Below are 18,555 nucleotides of genomic sequence, written 5' to 3'. Positions count from 1 at the left end.
CTGCACGCGGGAATAAAACACCATTTGAAGCCCAGAGATGCAGAACAGTGGTTCACAGTTTCTACATGTTCCTTGGATTTAAACAGTTCTAATAATTCCTTTAACTTTCTATCAACAACGACAATATTTGTAGCGTTATCTGAATACATATATTTACTTGGTCTTTTGTGGGCTCATAATCTTTTTAAAGCACTTAGAAATTAATCCGTCCTTAGATCACCGACTAGCTCCAAAAGGACCGCTTTCGAAGAGAAACAAACAAATAAGTAAATGTACGCCTTTACCATCGGCGAGTTTTTTCTAAATCCACTTTTTATCATAATTAGCCCAGTATAGTCTACTTCAGTCGCAAAAAATGCACGTTCGAACGCATCAACGCGTCAGCTCGGCAAATTACTCATAATAGAATGGTATAAGTACGGCTTCGATCGAAAACAAGCGACACATTTGTTTACAGTGAATATGGCAATGTTTCGCCTGTTCAATGCCCAGTATTTTTCGCGTAAAGTCGATAACAACGCTTGTGGTTGAGCGTGTAGCAATTTTATGTGCTCATATTCGAAAATTAACTTATAACTTGTTAGTTAAATTGGACTTCAACAGTACTAGTGTTGGATTTTTTTTTTGTCACAACTCACGATAAACAAATTATTTAGTCAGCCACTAACGCGTATTATTTGCTTCTCGTCTAAAAATACATTTAATTTATTGAGTTGACTGCGACCACTAATAAAGACACCTTTTTGCAAGCATGTTATTTCTTTGGCAAAATTATTTTTCAATACAAGCCTGGCCGTACGATATTCATGTGCTTCGGAAAACACGTATATAAACGCACACATCAAAAGCTTTTTCGTTAGTGTCAAGAGTTTTGATAGCATCGTCACCTATGATCATTGTGCGCATTGTATTATTTATTCGATGCGAAGCTGAGAAAATATTAATTTTACTATGATATGTTTTTGTGTCTGTTACCACTTATTCTTAGTTCTCAATGGACCGATTTTGATGAACAAAATGTCAAAAGATCACAAATCGTATCTAGTCGAAGACATTACCTTCAAAAATTTGAAAAAATTCCTTCGTTCCTCGTAGATATAGAAAATCCCCCCAAAAAAAACAATTCTAAAAATCAGTAATTTTGACATTTTTCAACTTTTTGAAAAATAGATGAATAGAAACAAAACATTTTTTTATAAATACATTAGGTATTTACCTATCATTTGATATATATTTTTTGAATATCTGACCCTTTACCTGCCCACAGGGGGGATTTAAAATGATAACTTTTCCACAAAAAATTAACTTTTACAACTTAACTTTAGTAAATGTTCCGGAAATACGAATATTTTTTATATATCTTAAATTAAAGCGTATGTAATGTAATTTAATATGAAAAAAAAATTTCGAACTTTAGATTGTCTTAATGGTGAAACTGGTTTTGATGATCAACATGTTTAAAGAATCCAATTTTAATGTAGTTGAACTAAATCACTAAAGTATTGAAAAAATCACCTTAAGTTTAGAAATTTAGACAAATATTTCAAAATGAAGTTACCGTAAAAATGGCCTTTTAATATTATTGTATATTTGACACTGTAATAAAAATATATATAATAAATAACTTAAAATAGTACAATAAAAATATTATATTTATTGCATCCATTGTAACACGATATAAATTAAATTTTTGTTTAACGAGATTAAAGTAGTGATAAGCAATGAAAACAATGTGGATATTCTTATTATGATAAAAATAATCAAATAATTTCGGCTATGAGTAAAATAAACCAAATTTCTCTCAATCTTGAAATGTTTCTCATTATCGACTATTGTGTCTGTCAATTAATAAACATTATTATAAATTTAATATTTGAATTAGTATATTTTAAATTTCAATAATTGTAGGTATACATTGTATACTATTGTTGAAATATGTATGTAATGTTTGTTTGCTATATACGCATTACATAGTAGTACATAATATTAGTAATTTCAGTCAGGCACGGGGATCCAGCTTTCGTTAACGGAAGGAGCAATTTAAAAATGTAGTTATATGTAGTGTCCCACCATGTTCTGATATCTATAATAACTTATGATCTAGTGAATATTTTGCATTACTTTTTTTTACAGTTTTGACTACGTTAAAAATATATTTTTTATTCAATAAAAATTGATTACTTTAGTTTTTTTTAAATTTAAAACAATAATTTATAACTTTTAAAAAAATAATTTGATGGGTCCATAAAACTTTAGGATAAGTACTATTTAGTTACAAGCATTTTAACACATAGATTAAGTATACAATGTATATTTAATCTATGTGTGAAAATATATGTCATATAGCGCGCAAGGAATATGCATTATAAACCAGTATGAGATGTACGCAACTTAATACATAGAATATTTTTTTATAAAGAGGGAAATAAATTTAACCACTCCGAGTTTTATTTTTATTTGTATTGTTTCAATGTAGTACACGAGCTAAATACTTAAAATTCGCAAATTTGAAGTTAGAGGGGCTCAAGGGCACCAACCGTGGACATTGCTTTAAATTATTTTGAAAAAAAACGTTTACATTCTAATTATAACAATAAAAAACTGCAAAATTTTTATATTTAAAAAAAAAAAAATTCACTATAAATTTAATTTATAATTACAACAACTATTATTTCGAGTTATATTCTTGTGAAGAAAAAAATTTTAATTTATTTTATTATTATAAAAATGTGTAGGGACCTTAAATTTTTTGACTACAGTGTGATTAATGTAATTCCCTTAGTTTCCTAAATTAAAGAAAATGTTGACAGAATTTAAACTTAATGGTATTTTTTTTAAAGAATAGAACNATTAATGTAATTCCCTTAGTTTCCTAAATTAAAGAAAATGTTGACAGAATTTAAACTTAATGGTATTTTTTTTAAAGAATAGAACTCTTAAAATAAATTATACAATTAAAATTTTTAGTAAACTTTTTACTAGTTTTTCTCAAAATCATTGTATAATAAAGATAGTTCTTGTGTTAATTCGTATCCTAGTGAAAAATAGTTATAAAATAAAAATTTTGAATTAATATATAAAATTACACAAATTATAATGCTAAAGAATATAAATTCTGTACCACAAAATAAAAATAAAAATTAGTATTTAAACTTTGAAATAAATTTCAAACAAATACTCTTTGTAGATATTTTAATTTATTTCATTTTTCCTATTATCCAATCTACATAGTATGTTACTCTAGTAAATACACCAGGGAAACCTGGCTCTACACATTTATATCCAAACGAAGTAACACCAATCAAATAATACTGATTTTCAATTGACCACATCAATGGACCACCAGAGTCACCCTAAAAAATAATTTTAGAATGTTATATAAATTAGACTGTGTTAAATCAATGGCCTGTAAGGCCGTTGTTATTGAAAAAAATGAATTAAATACACATATATAAATACAGGTGTCCTAACAGGTTTTGATATCTTTAATAACTTTTACATAATAATTTACATAGTAAATATTTTACATTTTTTTTTTAACAATTTTTACAATTTTGAACTACATTAAAAGTGCATTTTAACTTCGATGCGAAGCTGAGAAGGTATTGGTTTTATTATGATTTTTATAATAGTGATATTAATCACTGTCAGATATCTACTTATCCCAACTATATCGCGACCCCACTGCTATTTATTATTATTATTTGTTTTTAATAAATAATAATAAGACGAAAGTTTTTAATTTTTATTGAAATTTCAAAATCGTCATTTTTCAACTGTTTTATCATAAAAAAATATTGTTGGGTTGAATAAATATTTATCCTATAAAAATTATTGACCCATCTAAATTTTTCGTTAGAAAAGTGCTTAAAAAATGACTATTTAAAATTTTTTTTTACAAGAGACGAATAATAAAAAATATGCTAAATTCTAAGGTAATCCAAAATTGTAAAAATTATTTTAAAAAATGAATAAAGCAAAATATTTTCTAGATCAAATTTTTTTTAAAATGTCAAAACTTTGTGGGAACCTGTATATAGGATTACTTTTTTAATAATAGCCATTTAATTTCTCTTAAAATAATAATTATATTAAGAAAAAATGTATTTGGTATACATGGTTTTAATTTTATATATTTCTAGACTTATTAATTATTAAAAATTGTTTTTATTCATCCATAATGTGTTATGGCAACATGCATAATTAACTAACATATAAATCTAAAACCGATCTAATTAAGAAAATGATTGATCGATAACTGCTTTAAAATGTGTACTTCAGAAGTTTAACCTTTAAAAATATAGAATGGAGGAAAAGGGCGTCAGGGTAATGCTTAATGATAAAAATAATATAAACCACACTTTATTTCCATTCTATATTTTAAAATAGTTGTAACTGTTTAAATGAGTCAAAAGTTGTTACCGACCAGTCATTTTCGTAATTAGGTAATTTTTTATTTTATAAGCTAATTAAATATGTATGTTGTCATTTAGAAAATTATTTTAACATATTTATAATGTATCCTATAATCATTTTGTTGAAATTTTTTAAAAATAATTATTGTCAGTACTTTTTAGCACTTTAAAGTTTTGAAATAGGTACTAGTTTTTTTCTTATTACAGTATTAAAAGGAATGTAATCTGCGATAAGCTTATAAAAAAGGAAATAGATCGTTTTCGGATTTTCCAACAATTACATGTAATGTAAGACAAATTGTGGTAAACGTTTTAAATAGTAAACTATTCGATAATTAAATAATACTTTTATAATACTGTCCATTAAAATAATATCGCCAAATGGACCACTTGCGGCGCTAATTAAATTTGGGACAACTAAATATTTTACAAATTTCATTACTCAATTTTTGTGAACAAATATTTTACGTATCTTAACTATACTTGTAAACATTTTACTAGTGCTGTAGATTGATTTGGTTGAAATGATTATAGATATTTAAATAACCTGAGTTTAATCACAGTTTGGAATTAGCCTATTTATTGACAATAATAAAATTTAACAACTATCATAAAATAAGATTTATTTTATCAAGTACTTAACAGTAGTAGTACTTGGTAAATTGTGAAACATATAATATAAACTTATGATTGGCTAAACAGCAAACGGCTTTTGGAGTATAGTAATTATAAGTTTAAATTTCACTATGAATTTTAAAGATATTGACCAAAAAATTGTATTGTTAAATCATTAATTTGTATTATTACTAGTTAGCATTGTATTAAATTTTTGCATGAAATATTTTTTATTTTACGTCAATACTGATATAATTAATTTTTAAAACATTGAATCATTGAAAAGTTATTTACTGCTTGTATAAAATCCATCAATTAATATGTCGTAGTTAACATAATGTATATTTCAGAATTTGTGGCAGTCTACATTATGCATGTTTCTAAATTAATTGTATTTTATATTCTGTACGATTAAAAAATGGGTTAATTTTGTCTCAGTTAATTATCATAAGTACCATCTTCCATTAAAAAATACTTACTTTTGCAATAATGAACTTATTATAATAACAATGACGATATCGTCAACATACAAAAAATATCTGGATGTGAAATTCTATCGTTGCCTAACACTACTATTAACTCCATAATATAGAATTAATAGTGTTAGACAACGATGCAATGAGATTAATTGAATGAATATATTATATTAATTCAATTAATTGATATTTAATAACACACATTAAGAAAATTATTTGAAAAAGTCTCTTTTGAAATATCATATAAAATAACAGTTTATCATATGAAGTTAAAAATGTAATTTTACATTAAATATAATTCATAAGCTTACCTGACAAGCGTTTTTAGGTTCAGTTTTATATCCAGCACACAGTACTCTATCATCAATTATCGCTGTTTTATTCTTGTAAGCAGTTTTACAGCTAGCATTTTCAACGACAGGTATTTGAGTTTCAAGCAACGCGTTGCTCGAAGGGCCACCTAAATCAATAAAGATATTAATGCTTGTGTAGACAAATATGGATCTCTAATGTCTTACGAAATTCGGTAGCCCCCCATCCAGCAACAAACGGTACAGTTTTTATAAAATTCATAACTCTTATTTTAGGGTCGATTGGTAAACAAATAGGCTGAATAAATTCTAAAAAATAATATCAAATCAATTATTTAAGATTATTTTCAAATTAAAAAATATTTACTGTTAAATTCTACAGAATTATTTAATTTTAATAAAGCAATGTCGTAAATAAAATATTTTGAATTGTACAATTCATGATGGATTATGTCATCAATAGGAACATTAATAGGATCAGCTCCATCATTGACTTCGGGATCCAAATTCAAATCTCCTAATCGAACCACTGATCTAATATAAATAAAATTATTCATTATAATTTAAAATATCTCGTCTCAAAACTGGTAATTTAACTAGATGAGTTTGATGACAAATGTATTATTTTTAAAATATTCAAATTAAAACATAAAATTTTATAAACAATATAAATGAATTGTTTAATGAACTAACGTATTTGAAAAATATTTAATGATCAACCGTTTTATTAAAATTTTCAAGAATATCATATATTTTAGCTTATGCTTTATTTGTAAAAAAAGGTATGTTTTAAATATTAATGAAGAATTTTTTTCTTCTTATGATATGCATAAATATCAGCTCAACTGTATAAAAATTGTTTTTTTAATTTCAAGCTTACTTGAGACCTTCTAGAAATATACCATATAATGACGTTAATTAGGATATACACACTATCAATTTTCGACTTTTTTTGGTATACTAATCATAATATTTGACCAAAAATTGAATAACAGAAGCCGTTTTTTTTTTTGAAGAGGGGTTAATTTTGGTAAAAGTACTAAAAACACGTTGAATACTAGAAAATTTTTTTTTTTAAATCTCAAATTTTTAACAAAATGTCTTATTTAATGTATATAATAAAGTTAAGAGTTCTCATTAAAATTCTGATGAATGACTTGTTTCGATCCACCATAATTTATATAAATAAATAACATGTTGATTACAAAAAAAAACTTTTTTTAAGAGTAGTTTTTAGGGTAACTTTCGAAAGTTAAAATGATTTCATTTATTATTATATTTACATCATTTAATTAAGAATGAATTAAATATAATTTTGACTGGTCGATAATCAGTTTCATAACACTACATTTTAAGTTATTAGCATTTAAAGATTTAGAAAAGACGAGGATTGGCATTAGTGTTAAGCGACGCTCAATTTTTACTAAAATATACTGATAAGAATATTACTTTACGCATTTCTCCGCTTATAACTTAAAATAATAATAATTAAAAAAGTAATAGTACAAAATTGATTATCGACCGGTCAAAACTTTATTTTATTTATTCATTATTAAATGGTTTAAAAAGAATTATACGCTCTTATCTAACTTTCAAGAATTAACCTAAAAACTTCTCACAGAAATTTTTTTTTTTTTATAATCTTGACATTTATTATGGGTCATAAAAATAAATCAAATTTTACTCTGTATATTTTTATGCAAAATCATTATTGAACCAAAAAAATTACTGGTGGTATTCTTAATAAATCGCATTATAGTAATACTATCTACTTCGTTAATATTATTATTAATAATAAAATGATTAATTATTAATCATTTTATTAACTACAATAGTCACTTTACTTAGTATAAGTATATAATGATTAAAATTATAAATTAAACAATTTATTTTATAAACATTGTATTAGTTTTTAAAAATATGAATTTTTAATTATTACTGATTATTTTCAGTATAATAGATATTGGATTTTTGCTTACTTTATAAGAGATTTCGACTTACAGTTCTCTCTCGCCGATATTTACTGTACAATGCGCAGCTGTTACAACGTATTTGTGGGAGATTAAGCTACCACCGCACATCCATTTAGGTGGGCTCGATGTTGGTTTATCAAAATCACGGTATCCTAAGGCAACAATCCATGGCCAATCGCCTAGAATAAAATATTAGGAAATAATGTATTTTTAATTTATTCGTTTTTAATTAAGCTTAACCTAAAGAAGCAGGAACTCCTCCAACGATTCTATTATGAGTACGTATTTCAGTGCGACCACATATAGTTTGTAATGTAGCATTTGGAAATAATAACATTGAATTACTGGTAGAATGTTGTGGTATTAAATTATTTGGTTTTAAAGTCGTCATTGAACCAATATTATTCCCGTGAATGTCTGGAACACTGCTATTTTTTGGTGGTTGTATAATTACTGGGCAGCAAACTTTTGGATCTCTATTTTCGTAACCACATGTTGAATTTCGTAGTAAAATAATACTTGTATTATTTAATCTATTATTTAATAAATTAAATAAAGTAGGACAACTTTTAATATTGATACATTCTCCTGTTTCATTTTTAGGTGTAAAACAAGCTGAAAATAAAAAATTTATAAAATTAATACTTTATTTTTAATAAACAAAACTTAATTAAAAATAAAATAACACGCCAATGTTATTATAAAAATATTTTAATACATCTAGTAGTATACAAAAATAATAAATATTAAAAATCTCACGAATACATTATACAAATGTTTCTAGTAAAAAATACAGAAAGTAAACATCAATTAAAACTAGGGATGTTTTTCTAAAGCCGATACGTAAATATTAGAAATTATGAAGAAAAAATTAAAATTTCAATTGTGTCATACAAATTAATGTTTTTGAAGTGCAAGTAAAAAACTTCACAATAAATTGAATTGTTTTATTTTAGTAAACAACAAAACAAATTTATACATATATGGAAATCCAAAAAACTTATTTTTGTGACTTTTTTGAATGAAACCTACAGAATCATTTATTGCTCCAACGATATGGGAAGGGGTTTACAATCCCAAATTAAACTCCTAGATACTTCAATGCTCTTTGCGAACAAAATTATGTTGTTCTTAACAAACTTATTATTAAAATATATCAACATGAGTTATTGTTTTCTTCAGAAAAAGAACTACTATGAAAAATTAAAAATTCATAAATTTATATTTGTCAATAATTTTGCGCTTCCTTATAAAAAACATACTTGACATAAATACAAATATATCTCATTTAGAATTTTAGCCTTAACGTACTTACCATTTTCATTCCGCTTTTGTATTGCTTCTTCAAAAAAATATATAAAAAAATACACACAAAAAATAACTTTCATGTTAAAAGAGTATATTTTGTAATTTACGCATTGGTAATAAAATATCTGATTATAATACTATGATAAATTACAATAATAAACAATTATCTAAGCATTAATTAAGACATTATTTCTTGATGACCTATAAATTAAATAATTGTAAGTATTACGGTTAAATTTTTCCTATTTAATTTTTAATAGATAACTATATTGTTTTATAAATGTAAGTAACAAAACCTCATCGAACGACACCTAATGATAATCTGATTATAGTACTAGTGCGAACATAAAAATATTTAAAAAGAGAGATGGTATGAAATCATATGCAAATGGTTGAATGTATGCAATAAAGTGAAAACCTCAGTTTACTGTATTCTATAACAGAGTGTTGTTTCGAAATGTGCGGTCGTAAACTTATGGTTTTTTGTAAAAACGTTTGAAAATTTATAAGAGAACACCGTTTTAAAATAACATAAGAGCCAAGATTTTTTACTTTTATTTATTTACAGTATTGAACATTTTATAATAAATTAGATATATCAAATTGTAGGTATTCATGTTATAAGTAAGTAGATGTGTATAATATCATTATATTGAAACATCATATTGGTTACCTGCAACCTAATTTCGAACACACTTTATATTATTACTATAATTTTACTGTTAATAGAAAAGTAGGAATCGGTCATTAATACTAGGTAATGATATTATTAACATACTTTCATAATAGAAACATAAGAAATAAGTCAGAAAAATTCAGGATTTGTAATATGGTTTTTATTTGTGTATATACATAGAAATAATGCAAGTAATAAAATGATAAGAGTAATTTATAGTAACAACATAAACAATACCAAATTTAATTAAAAAATCTTTCTTGCGAATAAACTGAATAATACAAAATAATTCATAGCTTTGCGTCAGAGCTCAAAGAAAATATTATCAAAATTAAATAATTCGTTAAATTTATCAATAAGTTAAAATGGATCAAAAGTGTTAAGTTTCCCTCCTCATTATTTTATTATTTACATTTAAAAAATGAATATATTCTTAAAGAGGAAAAAAATATTTATTTATAAATCATATTTAAAACTATTTATTCAAAAATACTTATATCAATCAATAATTTTATTGAAGACAATTTTTAAACATATAATTATAAATTTATATGACGCACATTTAATTATTAATTTTTAAAACAAAGAAAAACTATTTATTTATAAATAATTTTCATTTACAATGAAGTTGACAAATCATAAAAACAAATTGTACCTTTTATTGTTGTGGATGTGTCATTATTAACATTGAAATACGATATTAGATTTAATAAATAAAATAAAGAGTAACCTAACTTATCTTCAATTAAATTATACAAAAACTGCATTGAATAAATTCTAAAATACCAATCGTTATTGAATTAAATTTGTTAACACAAAAATCTTGTTTATTGAATAGGTTAGGTATTCAGTCCTTTAAAATTAATAGTGATATGTATTATCGACCGAATACTATTAAACTATTCGATAGTCTAAAACTATCGATTTATTCTGTTGTTTTCGAATAAAATTGACAGAAACGAATGTTTTTCCATGGTATTTAGTTGTTGAACTATAAATATCTTATTTTAATAAAATTTACATGACTTTTGACTATCGAACTCTTAAGTAAATTATACGGTAGTTTATATTCGAATAGTTTTTAAAAGCTATCGAATATATTGGATAGTCAATACCATTCAACAGTGCCCATCACTAAAAATTAAATTATAGCTCTTTATCAAGTTAAAAGTTTCTGACCTTGAGTGTTTTATTTTTTATAATTTTTCATAAACATTCTATTAAACCTGTATAAAACCGGAAATGAGTGCCATCAGATATTTGTATATAAAATCTCATTTCATTATTTTATTTTTATTATAAGTTAATCCTTACCTGGTTAAGATAAATTGTATGAATTATTAGTTTTTATATCAAATTCTAATGGTTTTGAATGTTTCATTTGAAAATAAATGTGATTGAAATCATCAGTTAAAGTTGGTACTCGTCTTAAATGGAATTACTTCGACATGTATAATGAATCATAATCATTTTTATTAAAACTCGTTGTGAATAATTGATACACTATGTTGTTGTTTAAAATTTGTCTAGTGTAAATCCTGAATTATTCTTAACACTTCATGGGTTTTGCCCAATACGATAATGCTCATTGAATTATATTATTTCTGTTAAAAATTATTATTTATGTATTTTTCAGTTGGTAAAAAATGCGTTTAACATACATTTTGACGATATAATTGAAAAATTTTCTGAACAAAAAGTTTAAATTTTGTGAATTATTCGTTACAAGTTATCATTTATTTATGTACATATAAATGACTAACAATCAATATATTGTTATTTCTAATAATAAAGTAGGATTAAAATAAAATAAAAATTGTTTTTGTTGTTAATTTAATTATTTTATTTTTTCATATAAAACATAAATATGACGAGGAATAACTCGGCAAATTTGTGTACGATACCCCTTCTAGTGCCCCAAAAATCGGGAGTACAGATGTGCAATTCACACTGATCTTTTGACCAACTTACATTTAAAAGGAACCGATTATATATTAATCTCTGAAAAGGGGGCACATTGGCACATGAGTTCCTAGCTTAGTTGTTGCTGTACTACACCTCGTTTTCAAAAATTTGAAGGCTACAAATCCTTTATATAATTTAATACATATATATTTTAATATAGTTTCGACATTATTGGTAACTAATTTCTTTTTTTTAATAAATGATCATTTCTGAGCTCAACGGCGATAATTTTTTTGAAAGGGGATCATTTAGTAAATCAGGATCTTTTAAAATATCCGCCAAAAAATGAATATATAAAAGCCATTAAAACGTAATTTGAATGAGTCAATTAAACCCTCTTCTCGTGGCGATTCTTGGTTTATAATAATACTTTAGTAATTCAAACGAAAAAAATAACCGGACTATTGTAAGTACCAGACCACACACCTCTTGACTACCTAAATCTGATTCTTCATAATCGTTGCGTCTAATAAAATTTTACAAAAAAATTTTTCTTTTATAAAGTTATATTATGAATACCAGTAGCATTGTTCTTATAGATTAATGACATGTAAATTTGGTTTTTATATATTAAATTTATAGACACCTAACTTTATAAATAACACTAGCGAAAAATCTTTTATTTATAATTTGTATTCTATGATGACTAAATGACTTATTATAATAATATTTTGAAGGATGTTAATTGTATTTCTTTCCTACCCTAAAAAACACAATAAACGTATATAAACTAATCGTGCTTATGGCGAGGCTTCTGAAAAAGCAAAGTTAATCATCTCTCGCCCACTCCAACATTGGGTTAGTTGAGCGTACAATAAAACTAAATCTTTAAAAAATTATTTTATAAACAAATTCTGCGGACATTTTTGCTAAAAGGCCTAAAATATATTTAAAATAATGACAAAGCTACAATATTTCAATTAATCAATTATATTTATAAAAATAATTGATTAAATTTCTTACTATAGTAAGTAAATTTAAGAAGAAAAATATTTATCAAATATTTAAAAATATACGAAATTATATTAGAGACCAATACAGCTAATCAAAGAAATAATTTTTTTTCAGTTCAACACTATGAAATAAACAAAAATTTAGACATTTACTCCCCTTTGAAAAGTATGTACTGTTTATTTCATTAGATGTCCACAAAAACCAAATTGATGTAAATACGATCGATATGTGATTTTAGAAATTTTGTTGTCACTTAAAAGTATTTTTTACACATAGTCTATTCGAAAATGCAGTTGGAGATATACAAATAGATAATTGAAGAGTGAATGTGTCAAACGTTCTATGTGCCAAAAACATATTTGTTCAGAAAACAAAAAACAATGGTAACATGGGCATGTCTCACATATCGAACACCATCTATGAATGCAATTTTGTACAAGTAAAAAATTTAATTGATATTTGAAACACATACAAGATTGTGGCCTTTGGCACATAGAACGTTTGACACATTCACTCTTCAATTAATGCTGTTACCATGTGTTACCACTTAATAATAAAATGTTAAATATTTCGTATTATGGTGTCCAGTTTTAACGAGTGCGTTTCTAAAATTTGCTTAGCGAATATTTAACTTTGTTAATATTTTTTATTGTTTATAAAAAAAAATAATTTAAAATTTTAACCTGTCATAGATCAAATTAAAAATAGGGATTATCATTAAAAAAAATGAAAATTTAAGTTTTTTTTTTTTTTTTGAAGAAAAAAAGCATAGTGTTAGCTACGTAGTATTGGAAAGTTATTTAAACCTAATAAATTTTCTTTTTATAAGAATTCTCAGTAGTCTAAGAAAATGAGTGTCTTACCGAATTTTGTTTATTCTGTATATATATATAAAGTTGCCTATAGAAATATCGAAATCGTGAGCGTAGCGATAGAACATTTTTTTTTAATTATGTTTGTTCCCTTTTAAAATATTAAATATAATGTTATTTTGTTAAATCTCATTAATGTTAAATGTACCTCACAAAATATTAAAATATACCACTTAAAATATTTAAGCAATTTTATTAAAAAATCTTATCAATATTGAGTATGTAAAAATAATTTAGACTAGTTATTAGAGTTAAAATCTAATTATTCATAATTTATTACAATTAACTTGTTAGAACAAATTTTTTTTATCATTAACTTAATTATACATATTTTTAACAACCATTTGTTTTAATGTTCATAGTTCTATTATTTAATGTTACAATGGGAAACACAAGATGTTTACTTACATTATTGTTCATGATAAATACAGTATTAGCTCAATCAAATAATCAAAGTAAGTAAATGTCATACTATACTAGAATGACATGAAATGTTAAGCATTAAAATACAAATGTATAATTTAAGTGGTTTTTAGTTTTACATTTGTAACTATTATTAAGAATATTTTCAGCTCATTTTTATTTAATATTTTATAGTATAAAAAAATTATATTCACATAAAATTGGCATGAATAATCAAATAAAAAAAATTAGATGATAAAATTTTTTTAGTTAAAGTAAGTTTAACTTAGAACTGTTATTCATTTTTATAGATTCTTGTATCAACCCGAATAATGAAAATGGTATTTGTCTCAATATTAAACAATGCCCAGCATTGTTATCTATACTTCAAAACAATAGAAAGAATAATACAGCTATAGCCTTTCTTCGGAGTTCTATGTGTGGAAATGAAGGCAGAGATCCAAAAGTTTGCTGTCCAAGGAATCCTGTATCATTTGGTGGTTCAGTGACTTCTTCAAAGTTACCCTCTCAAAGTACATGTGGTGTTTCATATGGTAATGTCAATAAAATTGTTGGTGGATGGCCTGCTGAGTTAGGTTTGTTACAATAATTTAATAATGTTCTTTACTTTTTTTAGTAGTTCTTATTTCTAATTTTGATAATTTTAGATGATTGGCCATGGATGGTTGCTCTAGGATATCATGGACTCAATCAGCCTAAAACAGAAACTCCCCAGTGGAGATGTGGTGGTTCATTGATTTCTGATAGATACGTAGTTACAGCTGCTCATTGTTTAGTTAAGATTGGACCAGTAGAAGTGTAAATATTAATGATATTTATATCAATATTTACTGAAATGAAACTTATGAAGTGTTTTATTTTTATAAGATCTGTTGCGCGACTAGGTGAACTAGATTTGGATCCCAATACCGACGACAAAGCCGAACCGATAGATATTCCAATCCAAAAAATTATAACTCACCAATCCTACAATTCAAAAACTCACGCTAATGACATAGCTCTGTTGAAATTAGATCATTCTGTACAATTCAACAGTAAGCTTTATAAACAAACTGAAGTTTATATCGTTTTAAACGTATATAATCAGTTATATTAAATATATATTTGTTTTCACTTAAAATTTATTATTTTAATCTACACTTTTATTTGATGATTAATTATAATTTCATAGAATTTTCAATTTTTAGAACACATTCAACCTATTTGTTTACCAATAACTCCAACAATAAGAGCAAACAAATTTGTAAAATATGTACCTTTCATTGCGGGATGGGGAACCACAGCATTTTGTAAGGCCATTAGTAGAAGTTGAGTTATCAAGAAAACAAAATAATAAATCAAAATGTAATTTTTAGATGGCCCAACTAGCACTGCACTTATGTCAGCTGCAGTACCAATTATCGACAATGCTAGATGTAATCGTTCTTATACAGGACATAGTGCTGTTATAGATGACTCGGTATTATGTGCAGGAACGGGTGAAGCTGACTCTTGTCAGGTATAATGACTAACACTTTTTTTGTTTTTAATGTGAATAAATATCTACGAAAGTTTAAGTTCTATGAAGTAATTATTTTTTTTGTAATCTTTTTAAAATCTATTAAACAGTTTATTATTTATCTATTGAAACCCTCTGTTCAAAATTTCATAACCTCAAAAATTGGTTTACAAAAAGAAAATTTAAAAAATCAACTTATCCACTTTTTTTATAAAAGATTACTTATTTTAAATTTACCTATTTAAGAATATTTATTTGTGATCAAATAAATAGAATTCTTCCCAAAATCATTTCAATATAACAAAAAATTTGAATATTCCTAAAAGTATTCTATATTTATTATTGAAGTGTGATTAATTCAGAACTTCTGAATAAATTTTAATTTAATAGAAAGTTTTTTAAACTTTCAAACTACTATAATTATATAGAAATATAATTATATAACAGATCAGTTCTATAGAAATTTTGTTACTCTATATTAATTTTTTTTATTTGTATGGATTTATAATACTTATATTTAAATTATAATTATATAATTAAAAAAGAAAAATCATATTTTATAATACTTTTGACATTTAGGGTGATTCAGGTGGTCCAATGATGTGGCCTAATGGAAAACAATATTACTTGCTTGGTGTTGTATCATTTGGTTTTAGATGTGCAGAACCAGAATTTCCTGGAGTATACACTAGAGTATCTCATTTTATAGAATGGATTATAGAAAATATGAACAATAGTTGAAATGGACAATTTGGTAAAACTATTTAAATTATCAAACTACATGATTTTTTGATCTTATACTTTCTATTTATAAAAAGTTTCATGTAAGCTACAACATAGAAAAACTTTTGACACTGGAATGTCTGAGTGAAATTTAGATATTTCAGCACTTACTCTAATGATTAGTTATTTTATCCAGGAAAATAACCATGTTGATACTCATATACTGAACAGTATTTTAACTTACTATTTCTATTTTCTATTTTATTTAACAATTTTTTTTTTTTTAATTCCATTATTTAATTTTAATATATATATATACATATAATGTAGAATTTTTTTTTTATTAAATTTTTATATTTGTATGTAACTAACCTTGTATTTTAACAAATATATTGAAATATGAATAAAAATAGTTATTTTTGTATAACCCAATGTAGACAAATATTTTTAATTAGATACTGATATTGAATTTATATAAAAATAACTAAATTATCCATTAAAACTCATTTTAAACATTCTTCTTTCAACAAAATCATAGATTATAATTATTTTAATAGATTTATTTATTTTTAAAATAAAAACATTGAATTAAATTAAAAATAACTAATAGAACAGTGTTTTTTAATTATTACATTAAAAAATTGATCATTGGAAAATAAAATAATAATTAATATTTTAATGAACTATGGTTTTAATCATGTGATTGACTTGTAATTCCTATAAACTGTATCAGTTTAACCTTTGACTATGAAAGTAAAACATTGATATTATAACTTTTATCTTTACATTAGTTTTCAACATTCAGTTGCATTCTAATTGTGGAATATTGTTTTTGTGTATTCATTTTTCTAAGACTTTCAAATTAATTTACTGTCATTTTTGATAGAAAATGGTTTTGAAAAATGTAGTTATTAAAAAATAACTAATTATTCATTTAAATATTAAAAGTGTAATAATATATTATAGGAATCCTTTTTTGTAACAATAGTTACATTTAGGTTTTAAATTTGTTAACAATAGTATAAGAATAATATAATCTTATTTTGTTATGGCAAATATTCGATGTTTGGTTTTGTTGATATTCATAGTACATTTGTCAAATAGTAATAAAGGTGAGAAATTAAACATCCAATAAATATGTGAATATTTTTTAATTTTTTTATTAAGTCACTTCTAAATATTATCTGACATTAGAGTTAAGACTTGTTAATTTGAAGTTAACCGCGTTTCAAAGTGAACACAGCAATCGTAGACCATTTATCAATTTACTAATTTTAATGAATCTAATAAATGACTAAAAAGCAATATAATTTACATAATAGGTACATGTCCTGGTGTTTGCGTAGCCGAAAGAATTATCGAGTATTGTGAAGCTTTTTTAAATGTATCTGAAATATGTACGAATAACCTTAAATGCTGTGTACCCAAAGAAACATTCGCAAAACACGAAAATTTGATTATTTTAAATAGAAACTCTTCGGCATATAACGCGACCATAGATGATCGTTCAATTTGTCCTGGTCCGTGCATTTTTCCATACTTGTCTTTTATGTGTTTTAGTGAGTTTGATTTTTAGATATAATCAGTGGCGCTACCAAATAATAATTTTGAAAGAGAGATTACTTATTTTTAATGTTTTACTCTGAATCGGTATTTAAGATAACTCGAATGAACAAAAAATGGTTATGACTGTTAAAATATTCAATCGTTACAAGTTATTTTTGGGGGGAGTTACATTCCGTAAAAACTCTCAAGTTGCGCCACTGGAAATAACTTTGAATTTATATTTAAAAAGTGATCAATAAGAATATAATTAAGAAATCAAATATTTACCTAGGAAACGCTGAGATTACAAGTGTATTCAAATGTCAGAATTCGGAAACACAGTGTTGTGCATCTAAAACATTGATACGAAATGCAATTGAACAATAATAGGATCGTAGTTCCTGACAACAAAACAGACAACTTTAATTTAAATTTTATAATTGGGAATGCACTAAAACACTTCATAAACGTACACTTTATTACAGTTATTTCAAATTATGTAATTAAGAGAATAAAATGATAATTTATGTAAATATATATGTGTACAATTAACATACCTATGCTCTTATTACCATTCGTTACATATTCAAAGAACCGATAGTGGTGCTCATTGATTCATAGTGTTCGCGTCTTGCAAATGCTTAATTTTTCATCTCCTTTAAACGTAAAAACGGTAGCACAGTGGGGTCACGGCACAGTATGGAGGTGGCATAGATGGACAAGTATAGATGATATCTGACAGTGATTAAAATCCATAGGCGCCGGAACAATGGGGGCAACTGCCCCCACGGGAAAAATTCT

The 18,555-nt window shown here is 24.8% G+C and overlaps 2 protein-coding genes across 13 annotated transcripts in view; one reads left to right on the top strand and one right to left on the bottom strand.

Moving 5' to 3' along the window:
* Positions 1-2,884: 2,884 nt before the first annotated feature.
* Positions 2,885-10,676, bottom strand: LOC126907380 (venom protease-like). Of its 2 annotated transcripts, none has more exons than XM_050688610.1 (7): positions 10,430-10,676; positions 8,031-8,405; positions 7,819-7,969; positions 6,185-6,351; positions 6,025-6,126; positions 5,818-5,966; positions 2,885-3,353 (listed from the first exon to the last, which is right to left on the bottom strand). In XM_050688610.1, the coding sequence occupies exons 1-7, from the start codon at positions 10,539-10,541 to the stop codon at positions 3,198-3,200; spliced, it is 1,212 nt and encodes a 403-aa protein (XP_050544567.1). In that variant the 5' UTR covers positions 10,542-10,676; the 3' UTR covers positions 2,885-3,197. The 2 variants fall into 2 exon arrangements, with proteins under 2 accessions (XP_050544567.1, XP_050544568.1); XM_050688611.1 differs by lacking the exon at positions 10,430-10,676 and adding an exon at positions 9,106-9,453 and having other exon boundaries at positions 2,888-3,353.
* Positions 9,556-18,555, top strand: part of LOC126907389 (venom protease-like) — a 13,931-nt gene continuing 4,931 nt past the window's right edge. For 3 of the 11 annotated variants that reach the window (XR_007704500.1, XM_050688630.1, XM_050688626.1), the window contains exons 1-7: positions 13,102-13,132; positions 13,928-14,020; positions 14,279-14,563; positions 14,636-14,786; positions 14,856-15,022; positions 15,176-15,277; positions 15,344-15,486. Coding sequence is in view for 7 of the 11 variants with exons in the window: in XM_050688630.1 (XP_050544587.1) it covers positions 13,117-13,132; positions 13,928-14,020; positions 14,279-14,563; positions 14,636-14,786; positions 14,856-15,022; positions 15,176-15,277; positions 15,344-15,486 (957 nt within the window). In the remaining 4 variants the exon portion in view is untranslated. Of the gene's footprint in view, positions 9,723-12,715; positions 12,859-13,101; positions 13,133-13,927; positions 14,021-14,278; positions 14,564-14,635; positions 14,787-14,855; positions 15,023-15,175; positions 15,278-15,343; positions 15,487-16,065; positions 16,602-17,531; positions 17,769-18,046; positions 18,290-18,555 lie in introns of those variants that run through there. The other 8 variants (XR_007704497.1, XM_050688629.1, XR_007704498.1 and 5 more) reach the window with 7 other exon arrangements.

The sequence above is a fragment of the Daktulosphaira vitifoliae genome, unplaced genomic scaffold (assembly GCF_025091365.1).
Source record: "Daktulosphaira vitifoliae isolate Bord-2020 unplaced genomic scaffold, ASM2509136v1 Scaffold_5, whole genome shotgun sequence".
Classification (NCBI taxonomy): Eukaryota; Metazoa; Arthropoda; class Insecta; order Hemiptera; family Phylloxeridae; genus Daktulosphaira; species Daktulosphaira vitifoliae.
The sequence above is the reverse complement of the archived record's forward strand: the minus strand, read 5'-3'. Positions and strand labels throughout refer to the sequence as shown.

Bases quoted from the DNA above. Each gene is read 5' to 3' on its own strand.
- LOC126907380 (XM_050688610.1), bottom strand. From the start codon at position 10,541: ATGCAGTTTTTGTATAATTTAATTGAAGATAAGTTAGGTTACTCTTTA. The intron at 6,352-7,818 runs GTAAGTCGAAAT...TATTTATATTAG, and splicing joins AATATCGGCGAGAGAGAACT to ATCAGTGGTTCGATTAGGAG. The intron at 3,354-5,817 runs GTAAGCTTATGA...ATTATTTTTTAG, and splicing joins AACCTAAAAACGCTTGTCAG to GGTGACTCTGGTGGTCCATT.